This window comes from Conger conger, chromosome 13, assembly GCF_963514075.1.
Source record: "Conger conger chromosome 13, fConCon1.1, whole genome shotgun sequence".
Lineage (NCBI taxonomy): Eukaryota > Metazoa > Chordata > Actinopteri > Anguilliformes > Congridae > Conger > Conger conger.
In genome coordinates, this window is record NC_083772.1 from 28446277 (window position 1) to 28465591 (window position 19315).

Genomic DNA, 19315 nt, shown 5'->3' on the forward strand with positions numbered 1-19315 from the left:
GAAATATGTCTTTGACATATGGTGCTTACTGAGCAATATAAACAAGACCGGAACACTATAGTTAAGGGTGGGTATTTGCGACAGGAAATATTGACCAAAGCCACAGAACAGTCACGGCAAAATTGTTGAAAATGTAGAAAATAAATCATGGAGTTGTACTTGAAATTAAAGAAAATCAATGGGCAGTTGCTAGGAACAAGCTGCTAGGAACAAATAGCCTCAGAGTAAAATATATATTGCTTAATTCAGACCATCACAGAAAGAACATGCTCAAATTGCATTAATAAAAAAACCTGGTTACCATTTGTCTATTTTAATGTCTTTAAATTCCTTTAAAATCCCAGTGAATTAATCTTATTCCCAGCATATTTTAGTTGTTTCTCCAAGCATTTGGCAATATTGTTAAAATGGGTATGCCTGTTGCATACCACTGTAGGCTACATTAAGGTTGAGTTATCATCCAAAATCTAGGAAAATCTAGGGAATTGAGGAAACTCACCTGCCAAACTGCCAAGTAATGGGAAAAATCACAGACACGCATGACACTTGTGACAAATACCCAGCCTTTGCTGCAAGTACATACATTTGGTAATTAATCTAATGCTGTAGTCTGATATAAATCTAGCTGGTAGACAACAATGCTTACTGATTTTTCTACAATAACTACTGAGTATGCAAGTTGGATGTTGTCCATTTGTAACCATGTAACCCAAACATGTATATGACACTTGCACAGCTGAAGAAATGTACACGTCAATAGGAAAGAATAATATATAGAATAGTTTTATTGAAATAATTAAAGAGATTTTGAGGGCACCTTGCCCATCATATGTTTTCTCGAATTTAATTCAGGTTTTAACAGAATGATGTAACACTTCGGTGCAAAAATACAGAAAAGCAAACCAAAACTGGAAGCTAAAATGGCAAATATTTCCACAGCTACAGTGAACTTTCCAGGTGAGCTGACATAAGCAGGTAAAAAGGCAATCCAGACTGCACAGAATATGAGCATACTGAATGTGATGAATTTAGCTTCATTGAAGTTGTCAGGCAGCTTACGAGCCAGAAAAGCTAAAACAAAACATAATATAGAGAGGAGCCCAATATAACCCAGTACAGCCCAGAACCCCACTGCTGATCCTACATCACATTCTAGAATGATCTTTTCTTTGTAGTGCTTCATGTTCTTGTTGGGGTAAGGAGGGGATATTTTTAACCAAAGCACACAAATAAGGACCTGAATGAGGGTGAAAGCAAGAACACTCAGTCTCTGCTGGAGTGGCCCAAACCACTTCATGACATTACTGCCTGGAAGTGTAGCCCTGAAGGCCATTAACACCACTACTGTTTTCCCCAGAACACAAGAAATGCAGAGGACAAAGGTGATCCCAAACGCAGTGTGGCGCAGCATACAGGACCACTCAGAGGGCCGGCCGATGAAGGTAAGAGAGCAAAGGAAACACAGTTTCAATGAAAAGAGCAGCAGGAAGCTCAGCTCTGAGTTGTTGGCTTTCACAATGGGAGTATCCTTCTTTATGAAGAACAGCACAGCCACAAGTATAGTTACACATGCTCCAAATAATGAAAAAATAGCAAGTACTATTCCCATAATTTCTTTAAAAGACAGATATTCAACCACCTTTAAAACACATTGATCTCTTTTTTTATTAGACCAGTATTCATTTGCGCAGAGAATACAGTCATTAGAATCTGTAAGAAAACAATGAATACCATTATTAGAAAACTCATTGTGATAATGTTCAGAACTCTGATAGAATACTGTGAATAATATACAGACCAAAACCTAGAAGGGTCGGCTGCAGTGTGCCTTCAGTTTTTATTCCACAGCTGTGTATTAACATTACTCAAGCGTCCTCCTAGTCCAGTGTCTGAAACAGTCTCCAAACGACCTTTGTTCTAAAAATATGTACTGTCTACTAAAATGCCAACTGTTTAATGTGTATTTTTGTACATTAGGGGCATTATATTAAAAATATCCTCCATACTATTTTTCAATGTTACTGTGGAAGTTCTTTAAATGACCACCTTTGTAGTGAAAAGGCCCCAATCTCTTCCTCTCTGATGAATGGGACCCAAAGATGGCCTCACCTCTTCCTCTCCGTAGGACCTCCTAAAAGGTTCATCAAGTGTGCTACCACATACACCCAGCGAAACCTCAGAAATATCATCCAGGGATTTTAAGTACACTACATTTAGAGAACATTTTACCTACTTATCCAACACCTTACTTAACCAGTATATTGAAATTATAGCCAGTACCCAATAGTAGGCAAGTAAGTGCATCATTCTGACCAGGTGTTTAGTATCGCTGCGGGTTTTCCTCTAGACGCGGTAACGTAGATTTTTTAAAATTGCTCATTTGAACAGCAAGGGTTGAGCCAGGTTGTTTGTCTATTACCTGTTAATCACTTCTTCTGGTTGCATACCTGTAGAGTGATTGAACATTTGTCTTAAATAACTTAAATAGCTGTGGAATTTATCAGTAGATTAGCTTTGATTTGGTATTGCTTGTGAGCAATTGTAGGCCATTTAAATAGGCGTGTCAGAGCGACGCTAGCGTCGCTCCGTCCCAGTTGTGATGTTATGTTTCACCCCATCCCAGTCTGCTCTCTCCCTCGAAGACCCCCCCTGCGACGTGGGCCTCCACGGCGTCGGAACCCCTCAAACCTCAGCTATCCCCCGCTGACCCCCTGTGAGGACTTTGCTGTCACAGGGGGACTATGGAACTGCCAGTCTGCCACTCGGAAGGCTGACTTCATCCCTGCGTATGCCTCCCTCCAGTCCCTACAATTCCTTGCCCTCACAGAGACCTGGATCACACCTGACAACACCGCCACTCCCACTGCCCTCTCATCGTCCTTCTCCTTCTTGCACACTCCCCGGCCTTCCGGCCGTGGCGGTGGTACTGGTCTTTTCATTTCCCCCTCGTGGAAATTCTCTGTTCTCCCCCTCTCTGACCTGTCCATATCCACTTTTGAATTCCATTCTGTTGCAGTATCCTACCCTACTAACCTTTTCATTGCAGTTATCTACCGTCCTCCAGGGCCCCTGGGAAACTTCCTTGATGAGCTAGACACCCTTCTCAGCTCCTTCCCTGAGGATGGCACCCCACTGATTCTCCTTGGAGACTTCAACATCCACCTAGAAGCCTCCCAGTCTGCTGCCTTCCTACCGCTAATCCACTCCTTCGGCCTCTCCCTGCAACACTCTCCTCCAACCCACAAGGCGGGCAATGTCCTAGACCTTGTCTTTGTGAGGAACTGCTCATGCTCCGATTTCACGGTTACCCCTCTGCATACATCTGATCACCACTTCATCTCATTCTCCCTCCCTCTTCCTCCCCATCCTCCTCCCCCTCCTCCCACCAACACTTCCTCAGCCCGCCGTAACCTCCGCTCCCTCTCACCCTCTTCCTTTCCCAGCACCGTCACCGCCTCACTCCCCCCTCTCGAAGCCTTCTCCAAACTCCCTGCTGACTCTGCATCTGCCACCCTCCTTTCATCTCTCTCCTCCGCCTTTGACTCTCTCTGTCCCCCTGTCTCAAAGCCACCTCGCACATCCCCTCCCAGTCCTTGGATATCTGACACCCTCCGTACCTCCAGGGCCAGCCTCCGCGCAGCGGAGAGGAAGTGGGGGAAATCCAGAGACGCTTCAGACCTCATGACTTACCAGTCTCTCCTGGCGGCATTCTCTTCCGATGTCACTGCCGCCAAAGCAAAATACTATCAAACACAAATTCAGAACTCCGCTTCTAACCCCCGGAAACTTTTCTCCATTTTCTCCTCTCTCCTCAACGCACCGCCTCCTCCTCCTCAGTCCTCCTTCGCTGCTGATGACTTTGCTGATTTCTTCGATGAGAAGGTCACAGTCATCCGCAGATCCTTTACAACCACCGCCCCCCTCACTGTGCCCTTCCCCCCCTCTAGGCCCATCCCTTCCTTTTCCACTTTCTCCTCCCTTACAGACTCTGATGTTTCTCAACTCCTGCTCTGCCACCGCCCTACAACCTGTGCCCTTGACCCTATCCCCTCTTCTCTTCTCCAAACTATCACACCTGACATTCTCCCATTTGTCACCTCCCTTGTCAACTCCTCCCTGTCTTCCGGCTGTTTTCCGGCATCCTCCAAGAGGGCCTACATCACTCCGCTGCTAAAAAAGCCTACCCTGGATCCCTCCATCATCCAGAACTACCGCCCGGTATCTCTTCTTCCTTTCCTTTCTAAAACTACGAACGAGAACGAGCCGCTTCTACTCAACTTTCTTCCTTCTTTTCTAACAACAACCTGCTAGACCCCCATCAGTCTGTCTTCAGATCGGGCCACTCGACAGAGACTGCGCTCCTCTCCGTCAGTGAGTCACTCCATGCCGCACGAGCAGCCTCCCTCTCCTCTGTCCTCATTCTTCTAGATCTCTCTGCTGCCTTCGACACTGTGGATCACTCCATCCTCCTGTCTGCCCTGTCAGCAACGGGCATCTGTGGCACAGCCCTGGACTGGATTGAGTCCTACCTCTCTGGTCGCTCCTTCCAGGTTGCCTGGGCTGGTTCGGTATCGACACCTCGGCCCCTCGCCACAGGAGTTCCCCAGGGCTCAGTCCTTGGCCCACTTCTTTTTTCTCTTTACACTCGCTCCCTTGGCCCTGTGATCACTGCACATGGGCTATCCTACCACTGCTACGCGGACGATACCCAACTCTTCGTCTCGTTCCCGCCGTCTGATACGCAGGTTTCAGCCCGTATCTCTGCTTGCCTGAGGGACATCCAGAGCTGGATGGACAACCACCATCTAAAGCTCAACCCAGGTAAAACTGAAATGATATTCATCCCTGCTAATACCTCTCCCCATCTGGATCTCTCCATTTCCCTCGGGGATACCACACTCACGCCGTCACCCAGTGCAAGGAACCTCGGCGTGGTGATGGACAGCAGACTGTCCCTTTCCGAGAACATTGCGGCGGTGACCCGGTCTTGCAGGTTCTTCCTATACAACATACGGAGAATCCGCCCATTTCTCACCCCCTACTCGACCCAGCTCCTGGTCCAAGCGATGGTTCTGTCCCACCTGGACTACTGCAATTCCCTTTTGGCTGGCCTCCCAGCGTCCGCCATCAGACCCCTCCAACTCATCCAGAATGCAGCAGCTCGTCTGGTCTTCAACCTTCCCAAATACTCACACGTCACCCCCCTGCTTACTTCCCTCCACTGGCTGCCTGTCATGGCTCGCATCAAATTCAAAACATTGGTGCTAGCCTTCCAAGCAGTTAAAGAGTCTTCCCCAGCTTATCTGCAAAAAATCATCAGACTCTACACCCCTGCCAGACCTCTTCGTTCAGCCTCCACAGGCCGCTTGGCACCTCCCCCTCTCAGAACCTCCTCCTCACGCTCATGACTACTGTCTGTTCTGGCTCCACGGTGGTGGAACGAACTCCCTGTTGAGGTCAGAACTATAGAATCTCTCCCCACCTTCAAGCGCAAGCTGAAGACACACCTCTTCAAGCAGCACCTCTCCCCATCCCACCCTACCTCCCTGTGAACCTTAATTGTTGTCTCTGTGACTTGCTTTGTGTATCGGTATTTTTAGTTGGCTAGGTAAGCAGTGTTTGGATAGTTCACTTTGGTCACTTTTGCTCTGTTTGTTTGTTTGTTTGTTAAAAAAAAAAAAAAAAAAAAAAAAATGGCCCTTCTTATCTTTGTTGTACAGGTAGCAGTTGAAATTGTACTTCCCTCTAGGGTCATTCAGCGAACTTATCCCTGGTTATGGGTATGCACTTTGTTGTACGTCGCTCTGGATAAGAGCGTCTGCCAAATGCCAATAATGTAATGTAATGTAAACTGGATTAAATTATGGGTGTAAGCCTTCAAAGCCTTAAAATCACTGTCAGTGTAGCCGCTTCCTGAATATGCGGCAAAACTTAGTGGCTTGAATCTCCAGCTTGTGTTTATGGGCGCGCACCCATCCAGGGGATCACATGACACTCCCCTGAAAATATAGTAATGTTATTAGAAATACCTTACAGTTTTGAAAAGCAATTTACAGAGAAACAATTAAGTGAGCGAGAGAGACAGACAGTGGACTACGAAGCATCTGAAGCTAACAGCAGAGAAGTGGGAACAGAAATTGGTGTCAGTGCGGGAACTGTGAACCCATGCCTACCGAGACAGAGAGCCTTTGCTGCAGCGAATGGGATCGGGGGCAACGGCTGTTGGCAGAAAGTGAACACGGAGTTTGCATCACTGTCGATAATAACTTTGAACCCTTGCTACATCCTGCAGTACTTACCAACTTCTGCAGTAATAGGAGGATTCATTGGAGGAAGGGGTCAACTAAACAATGAATAAGTAAATATCTAGCTAAGAAGCTGTATCAAAATCTTGGTTGTGGATACTTAATTAATTCTCCAATTGCTGCAGAAGTTGATAAGGAGTTCATTGGAAGAAGTGGAACAAGCGTGAGAATGCTCCTTGAACTGTTTTTCCCGCCATTGTGCACATGCTCCTGAGCAGAGTTCAGAGATATTTAAAGCTGTAGGAACGCATTCTGTGGTATGCACATATAAGGCACAGAACATTCATTAATTCATTGTCTTAACCTGCTTATCCTGTACAGGGTCGCAGGGGGGCTGGAGCCTGTCCCAGCATACATTGGGCGAAAGGCAGGAATACACCCTGGACAGGTTGCCAGTCCATCGCAGGGCACACATACCATTCACTCACACACTCATACCCACGGGCAATTTAGACTCTCCAATCAGCCTAACCTGCATGTCTTTGGACTGTGGGAGGAAACTGGAGTACCCAGAGGAAACCCACACAAACACGGGGAGAACATGCAAACTCCGCACAGAGAGGCCCCGGCCAACCGGGATTCGAACCCAGGACCTCCTTGCTGTGTGGCGGCAGTGCTACCCTCTGCACCATTAAATTCATGATATAGCTGTGATTGTAATGATTACAATGCAGGGACCATTTAAATATGACAATACTTTAAACCACTTCAACAATAACGATGCTTGCTAAACCTTGAGACCTTAAACATGAGACCTTTCCGCAAATTATAAAAAAGGAAAAGGGCCCTGTGTAATAGTTTGGGAATCCTTTTGGATTATTTGTTACTTTTTAAAAAGATGATTACTAAGGCCCAGACCCAGGTGATTTACTCGTTAGAGTCCGGTGAGTATAATTCCAGGGCTGAACTTTAAATTGTGAAGTAACTCCATGCTTTCTAAAGTATCCTAATGCAGTGGCTGTTCTGTCTTCGAATGAAGATAATTAATTTCCACCAAGATGGAGAAGGCAAAAAAACTCTCAATGTTTCAAACAACCTATTTCCACTGTTAGATGTTTGTTACTGTTACTGTTACTGTTAATTTATGAAATTTACCAATATCTCATCCAAGCTGAAATAACATGCGCAACCATAGTGACAGTAACAAGTGTTTGAAGTTGTTGCCACTTGTAAAAAAATATGAGTATGCTGAATGCATTGATATGCTGCTTTTGTTCACATGATTTTTGCCTTTAACAGAACATTGTTGCCTTTAACTGGATACACATTTATGTGGCAGCCGATGCAAGGAATACAGCACACACAGTGAACATAGTCAATTCAAAACGTGTTTTGACTGCTCTGCTTAAGATCTGCCTCTTTAGCAAAATGTGGTTTGTAGGCAGTCCCATTTGCTGATTGTGTAATGAGCTGTAGTCTTCATAAATAAGATATTAATAAAATAAGGGGAAACATTGGCTCAGGAGGTAAGAGTAGTCGTCTGGTAGTCGGAGGGTTGCCGGATCGATCCCGCTTTGAGTGAGTCAAAGTGTTCCTGAGCAAGACATCTAACTCCCAATTGCTCCTGACAGATTTCAGGCAGACTACGACCGCACCAACATACCCTCATCAGGCCGCATTTTGCCCTGCGTGTTTCATGTAAAATCTGGCCTTTAGTCTCTTTTAAAACCTGGTCAGCAGCAGGTTTATGAAGTATGCAATTTTTGTATCCTATGGTGTGGTCTGTAGAGCACGATGCAGTCAGCATTAGCATGGGACTATAAAAACAAATTAGAGGACACGCTGCAATAGGGCAATTTGGATTTTCATCCAAATCCATGAAATACAGCATGTCACAGTAAAATATGCTAATCTCCAACTTGAAGGCACACTGCAATCAACCCAGAAATATTATTTCCAGACTGGTTTGTGAATTACCTGTTGTATTGCTGATTTCACCCTCAGCACAGGGCACACAGTCATAGCAGCAGACTGGTCTTCCTCTCTGCACAGCCTTCCGAGTGCCTGGGGGACAGCTCTCACTGCACACTGACCTGGGTTTCTGTTCAACATTGATGGACAGACATAGATACTTATTATTAGATTATGATATATATATGTATATATGTATATATGATATAAGTATATGTTAAATGCACATTATTACATGTTTATTGAAGCGGCCACCAGATTTTGGAATATATTAGATAAAGGAAGATATCTGGTCATGTTAATAAAATACACTCCATTTGAAAGACAGAAGATGTTCTCATTTGTATCATTGATTATATCTGACCAAAGTTGCACAAGAACACTTACATCTTTTTGTCCACCTGCCCAAACCATGCTTATAGCACTCATCACAAACTGCTGACCAGATGGTAAAGAAGCATCATAGTAGCCAACCACTCTGAACTTCACTGCATCATCAGGACCAAGCTGCCAGTTCACCACCTCATATCTGGCTACCGGGTCTCCATTATTGTCAAAGGAGACATGCTCTCCAGTTCCCAAAGTGAAATTTACTTTTTTCAGAGCTTCAAGCACCTATAATGAAGGGCCACAGGTGTCAGTTGAGAGAAGTGTGGCTCATTTTGTTCATAATGAGAATGTTATTCAAGGCCCACAAGAATCAGCGTTCTTTTCCTGGTTTTAGTGACTAAAACACCCATAGAGTGTTCACAAAGAGCAGTGTTTTCAGAGTTCCTAACCCCTCCCCCTCTGCCCTCTGCAGTCAGCTCTCCATGTTAACATGGGCAGTAGTGAAAGAGATGGAGACTGGTAAATACCTAACTAATTTAGAAGATCAACAGGGTTCTCAAAGGGTGTTGAAAGGCATTCGGCTCGGTCTAAAAGAGGCAGATTGCTCAAAGCTTTATATTACGAATGTCATTCGATAATTATGCAAAAATATATGTCATGTCACGTGGGAATAGTTTTAAATATGCATACATCAACAAAAATGGCAATTTACTTGAATCATTATGGAACACAAACCGAAAGCTCTCAAGGATTATTCGAAAAGCTGAAAATATGCGTGTGGACATTTATTTATGTAAGAAAGGCTAATAGGCTTACCTGTGAGGGCTCTGTTTTCATATTACTTAGACATCCTTGATGGGGTGTACATGCCAGCACATCATGCAGAGAATGAGCAACAGTGTATACTGCTTTGTAGACATTGTTGGAGATTCTCAACTCTGATACATCAGTGTACTGGTTTTCCAGTTCACTCAAGCTCTCAGATCCAGTACAGGGATTAATGTGAGGTATTTTTTCTCCATTGGTCAGAGAACATTGAAAAGCAGTTTCCCAAAAGTCCACAATATCACTATTGTCTGGGTTTTGCGAAGGATGAAGTTTCAGCACAAACTCCTTCAAGCCCTTTATTTTTGCTTTGCTTACCGCAAAACCAATTGACCCTCCCAGTATTCGGAAACTTGTAGGTGTCACTAGATTGCTTGCTGTTATCCAGCCTTCACTGCCTACTATTTGGAGACCAGTAATGTTTTGCAGGTTCAGCTGCTCCAATAAGCTGTTCATGTCTAGTTGTGAAAGAAATGCGACAACTACCTTTGCAGTATTTCTGCTGATAACATCAACAGCATTAAGTAGTTTATCTGGTTCTGTTCTGTGAAATTTCTCTGAATACTCAATGCAGATCCCTTCTTGTTGAGCAGCTTTTATAAATGTGGCCATCCCATTGTTGCCATAGTCACTGTCACTCCTCACTGCTCCTATCCAAGTCCAGCCAAAGTGCTTCACCAGCTGAGCCAGTGCTCTGCTCTGGTAATAGTCACTGGGAATGGTTCTGAAGAATGTGGGGAATTCTTTTCTGTTGCTCAGACATGCACATGTTGAGAAGTGACTGATCTGAAATGAAGACATACAATACATCAGAACTCAGCTAATTACACTACAATAAATGCATCAGAAATTTGCTTTTAACTCAGCATTATACTAAATTCAGCAGTGACGTAGTTATTTCACCATTAACCACGAGACAAGAAAATAAAAATATGAAGTGTTTGATAAACAGGTGACAATTTCAATGTAAACTAAACTCATGTGGCAGCAACTAAATAAATAAAAGCATGCAGACATGGTCAAGAGTCAGAATGGGCAAAAAATTGGATCTAAGTGACTTGGTGCCAGACAGGGTGGTTTGAGTATCTCAGAAACTGCTGATCTTCAGGGATTTTCATGCACAGCACTCTAGTTTGCAGAGAATGGTGCGAAAAACCAAAAAAAAACACTGTGAGCAGCAGTTCTGCAGGCAAAAATGTGCTGTTAATGAGAGAAGTCAGAGGGGAACAGCCAGACTGGTTAAAAAACATGACAGGAAGGTGACAGTAACTAATGAATACGTCTAATTAATCTAATAAAAAGCTAATAAAGTGCTCAGTGAGTGTATATCGCAGTGTAATTTCAATAGCTACACAATCTTTCATTTGAATAATTTAAAAATGACATCTATTAATTTGTTTTAGCTCACTGCCACAATGGACTGCTTGGGAAACCTTATAATTACCAGGCGTCATTTATGCTATCCTTAAGTAACTCAGTATGTAGAGAAGAGTAAAATAACTCTTACCACTGGAATTTGAAATAATCCAACAGCAGAAGCCATTGCAATAGTGTTAGTAGATCCAGATTCTCCAATGATGGCCTGCACTACTGCAGGTGTGGAGCATGACGTGTCAGACAGTGTTTCTTCATAACCGTTCATCAGAGCCATGGCTGATCGTACAGAGAACGTAGTAGAAGCACAAGAATCATATATCTTGTATCCAAGAGATACAAATGGGAGAAGGTCAGATCTGTTGTTTATTTCCTCAATGGCAAAGATCATGGTCTGAGCCAACCGGAATTCTCTGAAGTTAATTCTGGAAATGACATTATTACATTAATTCTTTTTATTTATTATTATTTATTTTATAATTTAGATTTTTCATTTCACAAATATCATTATGCTATATAATATTTCATAATAAACATCCTTACATAATGGGACTTTGCATACATACTGTACAACAACTTCCTGCATTCCTGTATTGTAAGAACACTGTTAATCCAGTACTCTTCATTAAATTCAAATATTCACTGCTGTTGAAAGTCAATTATTATTTAACTTTACCTTGCACACTTTAGGGGCACTGGTGTGGCTGCGAATTGGATGGTTATATCTGTTGGATTGCTGTGCAATGAGAAGACCCCACCGACGTTGACGTCTCCGTGTTGATAGAAGCTGGGCTTGGCTGCCCTCCCCAGTATTCTGCATGGTGGTGTCTGTGCTGCAGCCCAGAGGACTGGCAGTGCCAGCAGAATGGTCTGCAGTGCCATCCCACTGCACATCTCAGATCTAGCACTGCAGTGTACCAGGTTTAAATACAACAGTTTTAATTCTCCATTCAGTTGTGATTCTCAAGGGCATGACTGAGTCCCAGGATAAGCAGGAAAAGATGGTTCAACTTCCACTGTTAGCAGAAGTAACAAAAGCTGAAAAATCTTGAGCAGCATTGCTGGGTCTGCTCACTTCCCGTATGTACAAAGTGATTGTTACATACTTGCTCCCTTTCTCATGTCCTCTATTATTACATCTTTGTCAATCAGAATGGTTTCAGAACTTTATAAATAATGTAACATTCCAAAAACTGAGCAATTTTATTTGATTTGTTTGAAGCAAACCTCTTGCAGTCAGATCATTCTTACTTCATGTACAGACTATGCGTAAATAAATGAAAGCAATAAAATATATTTTTTTAGTTTCAGTTTTTATTTTATTGGCTTATCCAGTATTGAATTTCCTGAGCACCGCCATATTTGCAAGTTCGTAAAGTATCTAAGGAGTGTCATGTCACATGGTTGCAGTTGTTCACATTTCAGTGCAAACATAACTGGAAATCGAACAAGTGCTGACTTATGTCTCAAAGTTTCAATATTTAAAATGCTTCACTGTACAGCTTTTGGCTGCCTCAAGCAGGCCAAGAACAATATAGATCTAAGTCTTAGTTTCACAGTTGTCCAAAAGACCCCACCTTAAAGACGACTGGGTTAAAGCTGTTATGCGAGCTAACGTGAGCACCGATAGTGGAGTGGGGATACATTTGCAATACCATTGCTTAGCAACCAATAAACTACTGGTCAGCGGAAGAATACATTTAGCATAAAACATAGTTCTGTTAAAATATATTAATTTAAAGTTGTCTTGTCTTTCTTTGAAAATTTGAAAGATAAATGTGTAACTTAAATCTTTGGAAAAAGGGGATATTGGCACAGCTAGGGGGTGGTCAAATAGGTACTGGTCCTTATCTTTGTTGTGTAGGTAGCAGTCGAAATTGTACTTCCCTCTAGGGTCTTTCAGTGCACTTATCCCTGGTATGGGTTTGCAATTTGCACTTTGTTGTTCATCGCTCTGGATAGGAGCGTCTGGCAAATGCCATTAATGTAATGTAATGTAATGGAACTCTGCTTCGCGTTGTGCCTAACCACCCTGTTAGCTGTGCCAAAATCCATGAAATACCACGGGTTCTCGTTTCATAACGTTTATGTGTCTGGTAGCATTTCAGATAACCCATTCGAGTGGCAAAATAAATATAATCCATCTATTGAGATAATAAAAATGTTTTAATAAAGTGACACCATACATTTGAAAAAATATTTTTATTCCAATGAATGTTGTCTCCAGTTCCAGTTCAAAAGTAAGCTAACTACAGTTGAATGACTGTGGATCCTACATGCCTGTATGTGCTGTTGTTTCTGCCACATGATTGGGTGATTAAATATTTACATTAACAAGCTGGTCTACAGTTCTACCAAATAAAGTGATCACAGAGTGTTTATTGCAATATGCTGAATACCTTGGGATATCAATTCTTAAAGTCCTGTTCTATTTCATTACTGCCAGAGGCAGTCTCACTACTGGATATAGTTCCATCTCATGAATGCACAGGTTGAGCAAAGTATACCAACAAATCACTTCTGAAGTGGGGTGATATGGGCTGCATAATGTGCCCCACAAATGCCCTGTTCACCCCAATCTCTGCCCCTCCTGTCCACTACTCCTGGTAACCACTCACAGGTCATGGACAAGGGCTTCTACTAGACTCACATCTAAATTCGCTTCGCTAGAAGCTTCATGACCATGCTGTTGGAGCTGCAATTGTGATTCGCCCTCAAGAGGCTGCGACAAGACACCTGCCCTCATCCGTTCTCCTACTGCTAATTGTTCTAAGAAAACTAAGCAGAGCTGGGCATACTCCCTAGCTTGCTCAGACAAGCACAAACTAGGCTGATAACTGCTCTATATATGTATTAGTTAGCTATTAGCTAACAAGTTTCTGAAGCTCGAGTTTGAGGGATCGGCTCTGTTAATAGTGCTTCCACTATGTCTGACAGAATATTGTACCATGGCCAGGAGTGCTTTTCACTCTGTCAGCCTTTTGTTTGAATTGCGCTGCTGATAATTTTATTTCTGTGACTGTAATGAAACCATTCCCGGTTTACTTTCTTAGCCTTAAGCACACGTGCTTGTGGCCTAGTATTGGTTTCGCTCAGCCAGCTTGTGCCTGTGTTGTACCACTGATACTATTACCAGTGATTGTGGAACTGTGTCCTGTGCCTGGCTTTTGGTCTCAGGGAGTGTTTTCACTCCACCACTGACCAGAAATACCTAACCTATAATGAATTTGAGTGGCGTCCCTCGGCTCTTTAGTCTGTATACAACCACTACTACTACCTAGCTTGTAATGCCTACCATGTAGTTAGCTAGTGGCTAGCTAGTCTCTCGCGCTCCAGCTTCTGGCACTTCAGTGCTTTGCTCTCAGTCAAATTAAGTGTGTTTTCACTCCATCTGACCTAATTACCGACACCATTGTACTGAATATCACCTAGACAATGCTTTTCTAAACCCGCCTCATGTCTTGATAAGACTGTATAGCTAGCAATCTTACCACTGGTAAAAAAAGACTGCTTGTTTCTAGAGTCCTTTCGCTCTGTTAGCCTGTGTTTGGATTGCAATACTCAAGGATTAAGCCACTTATGGTGGTAATAACACAATCGTGATGAGCACAGCTTGGTGAATATAATTAATTGAAATTAGTTTATTATTGGACCATTCGGTTACATTCCTCTCTCAGATATTACAGACATGACATTTCTGCTCAGCATAACACATGCCAACAATCACTGAGATTTTACATGTGTTTTACCCATTATATGTTTCTTTGTATTTTGTTCAGGTCTGAATAACATGATGTAACATTTTGGAAGAAAGATACAGAACAGCAAGCCAAAACTAGATGCTAAAATTGCAAATATCTCCACAGCAACAGTGAACTTTCCAGGTGAGCTGACATAAGCTGGTATAAAGGTGATCCAGACTGCACAGAAGATGAGCATGCTGAATGTGATGAATTTAGCTTCATTGAAGTTGTCAGGCAGCTTACGAGCCACAAAAGCTAAAACAAAACACAATATAGAGAGGAGCCCAATATAACCCAGTACAGCCCAGAACCCCACTGCTGATCCTACATCACATTCTAGAATTATCTTTTCTTTGTAGTGCTTCATGTTATTGTTTGGGAAAGGGGGCGATATTGTTAACCAAAGCACACAAATAAGGACCTGTATGAGAGTGAAAGCAAGAACACTCAGTCTCTGCTGGAGTGGCCCAAACCACTTCATGACATTACTGCCTGGAAGTGTTGCCCTAAATGCCATTAATACCACTATTGTTTTCCCCAGAACACAAGAGATGCAGAGGACAAAGGTGATCCCAAACGCAGTGTGGCGCAGCATACAGGACCACTCAGAGGGCCGGCCAATGAAGGTAAGAGAGCAAAGGAAACACAGGTTCAATGAAAAGAGCAGCAGGAAGCTCAGCTCTGAGTTGTTGGCTTTCACAATGGGAGTGTCCTTTTTTATGAAGAACAGCACAGCCACAAGTACAGTTATACATGCTCCAAATATGGAAAAAATAGCAAGTACTATTCCCATAATTTCTTGAAAGGACAGAAATTCGACAGCCTTTAGAACACATTGATCTCTTTTAGCATTAGACCAGTATTCCTCCAGGCACTTAATACATTCATTAGAATCTGTAAGAAAACAATCAATACCATGATTAGAAAATTCAGTGACAATGTGCAATTGCTCTGAATGAATAGGTATGGATATATAACACAATGAGTGTATGACAGAACAATGATTGGATATTACATAATGCAAGAAGCAAAACAAAACAAAATGTTCTCTTCAGACTGAGAAGACTCTGAATTACCTGTAGCATTGCTGATTTCACCCTCAGCACAGGGCACACAGTCATAGCAGCAGACTGGCCTTCCTCTCTGCACAGCCTTCCGGGTGCCTGGGGGACAGCTCTCACTGCAGACTGACCTGGGTTTCTGTGCAACATGTTTCAACTCTTCAATAAAAGCACTAATGGGCAATGTGATGTAGTTCATGTTGTGAATAAACGCTTACCTCGTTTTCCCCACCCGCCCATACAATACTAACAGGACTCATCACAAACTGCTGATCAGATGGTAGAGAAGCATCATAGTAGCCAACCACTCTGAACTCTACTACCCCATCAGGACCAAGCTGCCAGTTCACCAGCTCATATCTGGCTGTTGGGTCTCCATTACTGTCAAAAGAGACTTTCTCTCCAGTTCCCAAAGTGAAATTGACCTTTTTCAAAGCCTCAAGCACCTGTAGATATTCAAGCAGACATGCTGTAAATGCTTGATTGTCTGTGTTCATAATGGAGGAGTTGAATAACTATATAAGGGCTAATTGAGTTACCTGCCAGGGCTCTGTTTTCACACTGTTTGTGCAGCCTTGATGGGGTGTACATGCCAGCAGGTCATGTAGAGAATGAGCAACAGCATACACTGCTTTATAAACATTGTTGGAGATCCTCAGCTCTGACACATCAGTGTATTCATTTTCCAATTCAATCAAGCTCTCTGATCCAGTACAGGGATTCATGTGAGGAAGATTGTTTCCATTTATTAGGGAACACTGAAACACATTTTCCCAAAAGTCTAGAACAGCAGGGTTTGCTGGGCTTTGTGAGGGGTGAAGTTTTAGTATGAATTCTTTGAAGCCACTTATTTTGCCTTTGGTAATAGCAAAGCCAATAGACCCTCCAAGAATTCTATAACTTCTTTGTGTTGCTAGATTGTATTCTGTTATCCAGGCCTCACTGCCAACCATTTGTAAACCTGTAATATTCTGCAGGGTCAGCTGCTCTAGTAAACTCTTCATCTCAACCTGAGAAAAAAATGCTACAATTACTTTTGCAGTACCTCTTTTGATAACATCTACCACCTTCAGTAGTTTCTCGTGTTCTGTTATGTGAAATTTCTCTGAATACTCAATGCAGATGCCTTCTTCTTGAGCAGCTTCTATGAATGTGGCCATTCCGTTGTTGCCATAGTCATTATCACTCCTCACAGCTCCTATCCAGGTCCAGCCAAAGTGCTTCACCAGCTGAGCCAGTGCTCTGCTCTGGTAATAGTCACTGGGAATGGTTCTGAAGAATGAGGGAAACTCTTTTCTGTTACTCAGACATGCACATGTTGAGAAGTGACTGATCTGAAAAGCATAGCAAGAGGTAGAAAATTAGTATTTAAAAAATTTAAACAAAGTTTAAATATTTATCTGGATTTATTCAGAAGTCAATGAGCTTTATATCATATAATTCACCTACTTAATAATACCTACTTTATACACTAACAAGCATTGAGCAAAATTATCATGGCTATGCAGTAAAATGACCATCGTTAAATCAACTCATACAAGGTACATATGGCTCTGCACCAGTACAGAGTAAGACCATATGTACTCTTTGAATTAACAGTGGATATTTTACTTTGACTTTTCACTTGTTTGTGAGATATTAAAATGTAATTTTTCACCATTCTATTTTCATAATAGAAAATCCTTGCTTAGGAGGTCTAATACTGAACATACTTATTTCAGTTACATTACATTACATTACTGAATCCAGAGCGACATACAGTTGATTAGACTAAGCAGGAGACAATCCTCCCCTGGAGCAATGCAGGGTTAAGGGCCTTGCTCAGGGGCCCAACGGCTTTGTCGATCTTATAGTGGCTACACCAGGATTAGAACCAACAACCTTCTGTGTCCCAGTCATGAACTTTGACCACTACGCTACAAGCCGTCCTGTTACATATCAGTCTGTTACTCATTATTTTGGGAGTATATACAAGGGAGAAATTGAACTCTTACCAATGGAATTTGAAATAATCCAACAGTTGCTGCAATTGCAATGGAGTTAGTTGACACAGACTCCCCAATAATTGCCTGCACTACTGCTGGTGTGGAACATGATGTGTCAGACAGTGTTTCCTCATAACCATTCATCAGAGCCATGGCTGCTCTTAGAGAGAATATTGTAGAGATGCAGGAATCATAAATCTTATATCCAAGAGTTACTCCAGGGAGCAAGTCCGTTCTGTTATTGATTTCTTCAATGGCGAAGATCATTGTCTGAGCCACCCGGAATTCTCTGAAATTAACTCTAGAAATTTCACATTATGATGATAATTCTAATTTCAATAGAAACATGAAAACCTACTGCAGTGTAATTACCAAAGCATATTCAGTAGTGTTTGATATTACCTTTAATTAGTATGAATTAGATTGAATTACATGTACTACAGGACAGCATCATCTACTAATCATGGATACAAACAGCAGCTAAATGTTGAATATTACTTAACCTCACCCTGAACACTTCTGGGACTCAGGTTTAATGTCAAATTTAATGGTTAGTTCCAAAGGAGTTTGGTTCAGGGCAAAGACCCCACCGATGGTGATGTCTCCGTGTTGATAGAAGCTGGGCTTGGCTGCCCTCCCCAGTCTTCTGCATGGTGGTGTCTGTGCTGCAGCCCAGAGGACTGTCAGTGCCAGAAGAATGGTCTGCAGTGCCATCCCACTGCACATCTCAGATCCAGTACTGCTGTGTATCAGGTTTAAATACTGCAGCTTTCATTCTCCATCAGTCTATGATTCTCAAAGGCATGACTGAGCCTCGGGATTAACAGACTGAGGTGGAACAAAATGCAGAAGCATCAGAGTAACACCAAATGTGAACAGAATCAGAAAGCACTGCAACCTGCATTCAATGTCAACTCTTTCATTTAATTAAGTATGAAGAATGTGGAAGAAAGTACGGCCACATATTACTTGCAAATGATCAAGCACTAATCCCATCGTGTTATTTTGCTTTCTGGGGAAATTTTTTTTTTTTTTTTTCAAGGCAAAATCAAGAAATACTGTTATCCTTCCATTTTATAATCATGCAGTTTTATTTCCCCCAGAGCAGAATCCTAAAACAATGCTGTTCAGTAAGCCATGACTAGTAATTGCATATGTCACATACTTTATTTGTACCATGTAAACATGACCTGGTTTAGATACTGCTAAACATTGAGGGTTCCGTCACCACCAGAGGGCAACTCTGGCACATTTTTGGAAGTCCCATTATCATGTAATTACCACTCATCTACAATATAAGCTTGTATCATAGCCAAAAAATGGATTTAAATACATTTCCTCTTATGTTTCAATGTTTCTTATTAAGTTATTAAATTATTAAATTATTGACATTTTTTCGAAAATCATAGGTGTCCTAAATGTAAAATTAAACGAAGTGAATTTGGCAATACAATGTTACTTAATTGTGTTAACCTCTGTTAAGTGTCCCTGAGCAAGACACCTAACCCCCATTTGCTCCTGATGAGCTGGGCCTTGCATGGCAGCCAATCGCTGTTGGTGTGTAAGTGTGTGTAAGTGTGTGTATGAATGGGTGAATGAGAAGCATCAATTGTACAGCGCTTTGGAGAAATGTGCTATATAAATGCCAACCATTTACCATTACTTCCTGTTTCACGATAGTAGAACAATTAGGTAACAAGCATGCAAAGTCCCTTTTTCATCCATCAGCATGGGAAAAGCCAAAGAATGTCAAATCAGAAGAGATAGATGGTAATTGACTG

The 19315-nt window shown here is 42.3% G+C and overlaps 2 protein-coding genes across 2 annotated transcripts; both read right to left on the reverse strand.

Moving 5' to 3' along the window:
• Positions 1–796: 796 nt before the first annotated feature.
• LOC133107836 (extracellular calcium-sensing receptor-like) lies at positions 797–11558 on the reverse strand. The gene is made up of 6 exons (XM_061217061.1): positions 11422–11558; positions 10879–11170; positions 9363–10157; positions 8604–8831; positions 8223–8346; positions 797–1710 (listed from the first exon to the last, which is right to left on the reverse strand). The coding sequence occupies exons 2-6, from the start codon at positions 11134–11136 to the stop codon at positions 797–799; spliced, it is 2319 nt and encodes a 772-aa protein (XP_061073045.1). The 5' UTR covers positions 11137–11170; positions 11422–11558.
• Positions 11559–14468: 2910 nt separating this feature from the next.
• On the reverse strand, positions 14469–18260 carry LOC133108138 (extracellular calcium-sensing receptor-like). The gene is made up of 6 exons (XM_061217571.1): positions 18043–18260; positions 17544–17835; positions 16089–16883; positions 15768–15995; positions 15565–15688; positions 14469–15382 (listed from the first exon to the last, which is right to left on the reverse strand). Exons 1-6 carry the CDS (start codon positions 18258–18260, stop codon positions 14469–14471), a joined length of 2571 nt encoding a protein of 856 aa, XP_061073555.1.
• Between the last annotated feature and the right edge of the window lie 1055 nt (positions 18261–19315).

Bases quoted from the DNA above. Each gene is read 5' to 3' on its own strand.
- LOC133108138 (XM_061217571.1), bottom strand. From the start codon at position 18,260: ATGTGCAGTGGGATGGCACTGCAGACCATTCTTCTGGCACTGACAGTC. The intron at 17,836-18,042 runs GTGAGGTTAAGT...TGAAATTTCTAG, and splicing joins GAGTCCCAGAAGTGTTCAGG to AGTTAATTTCAGAGAATTCC. The intron at 15,996-16,088 runs GTAACTCAATTA...GAATATCTACAG, and splicing joins TGAAAACAGAGCCCTGGCAG to GTGCTTGAGGCTTTGAAAAA.
- LOC133107836 (XM_061217061.1), bottom strand. From the start codon at position 11,136: ATGATCTTTGCCATTGAGGAAATAAACAACAGATCTGACCTTCTCCCA. The intron at 8,832-9,362 runs GTAAGCCTATTA...CCTTCATTATAG, and splicing joins TGAAAACAGAGCCCTCACAG to GTGCTTGAAGCTCTGAAAAA. The intron at 8,347-8,603 runs GTAAGTGTTCTT...AATGTTGAACAG, and splicing joins GGGCAGGTGGACAAAAAGAT to AAACCCAGGTCAGTGTGCAG.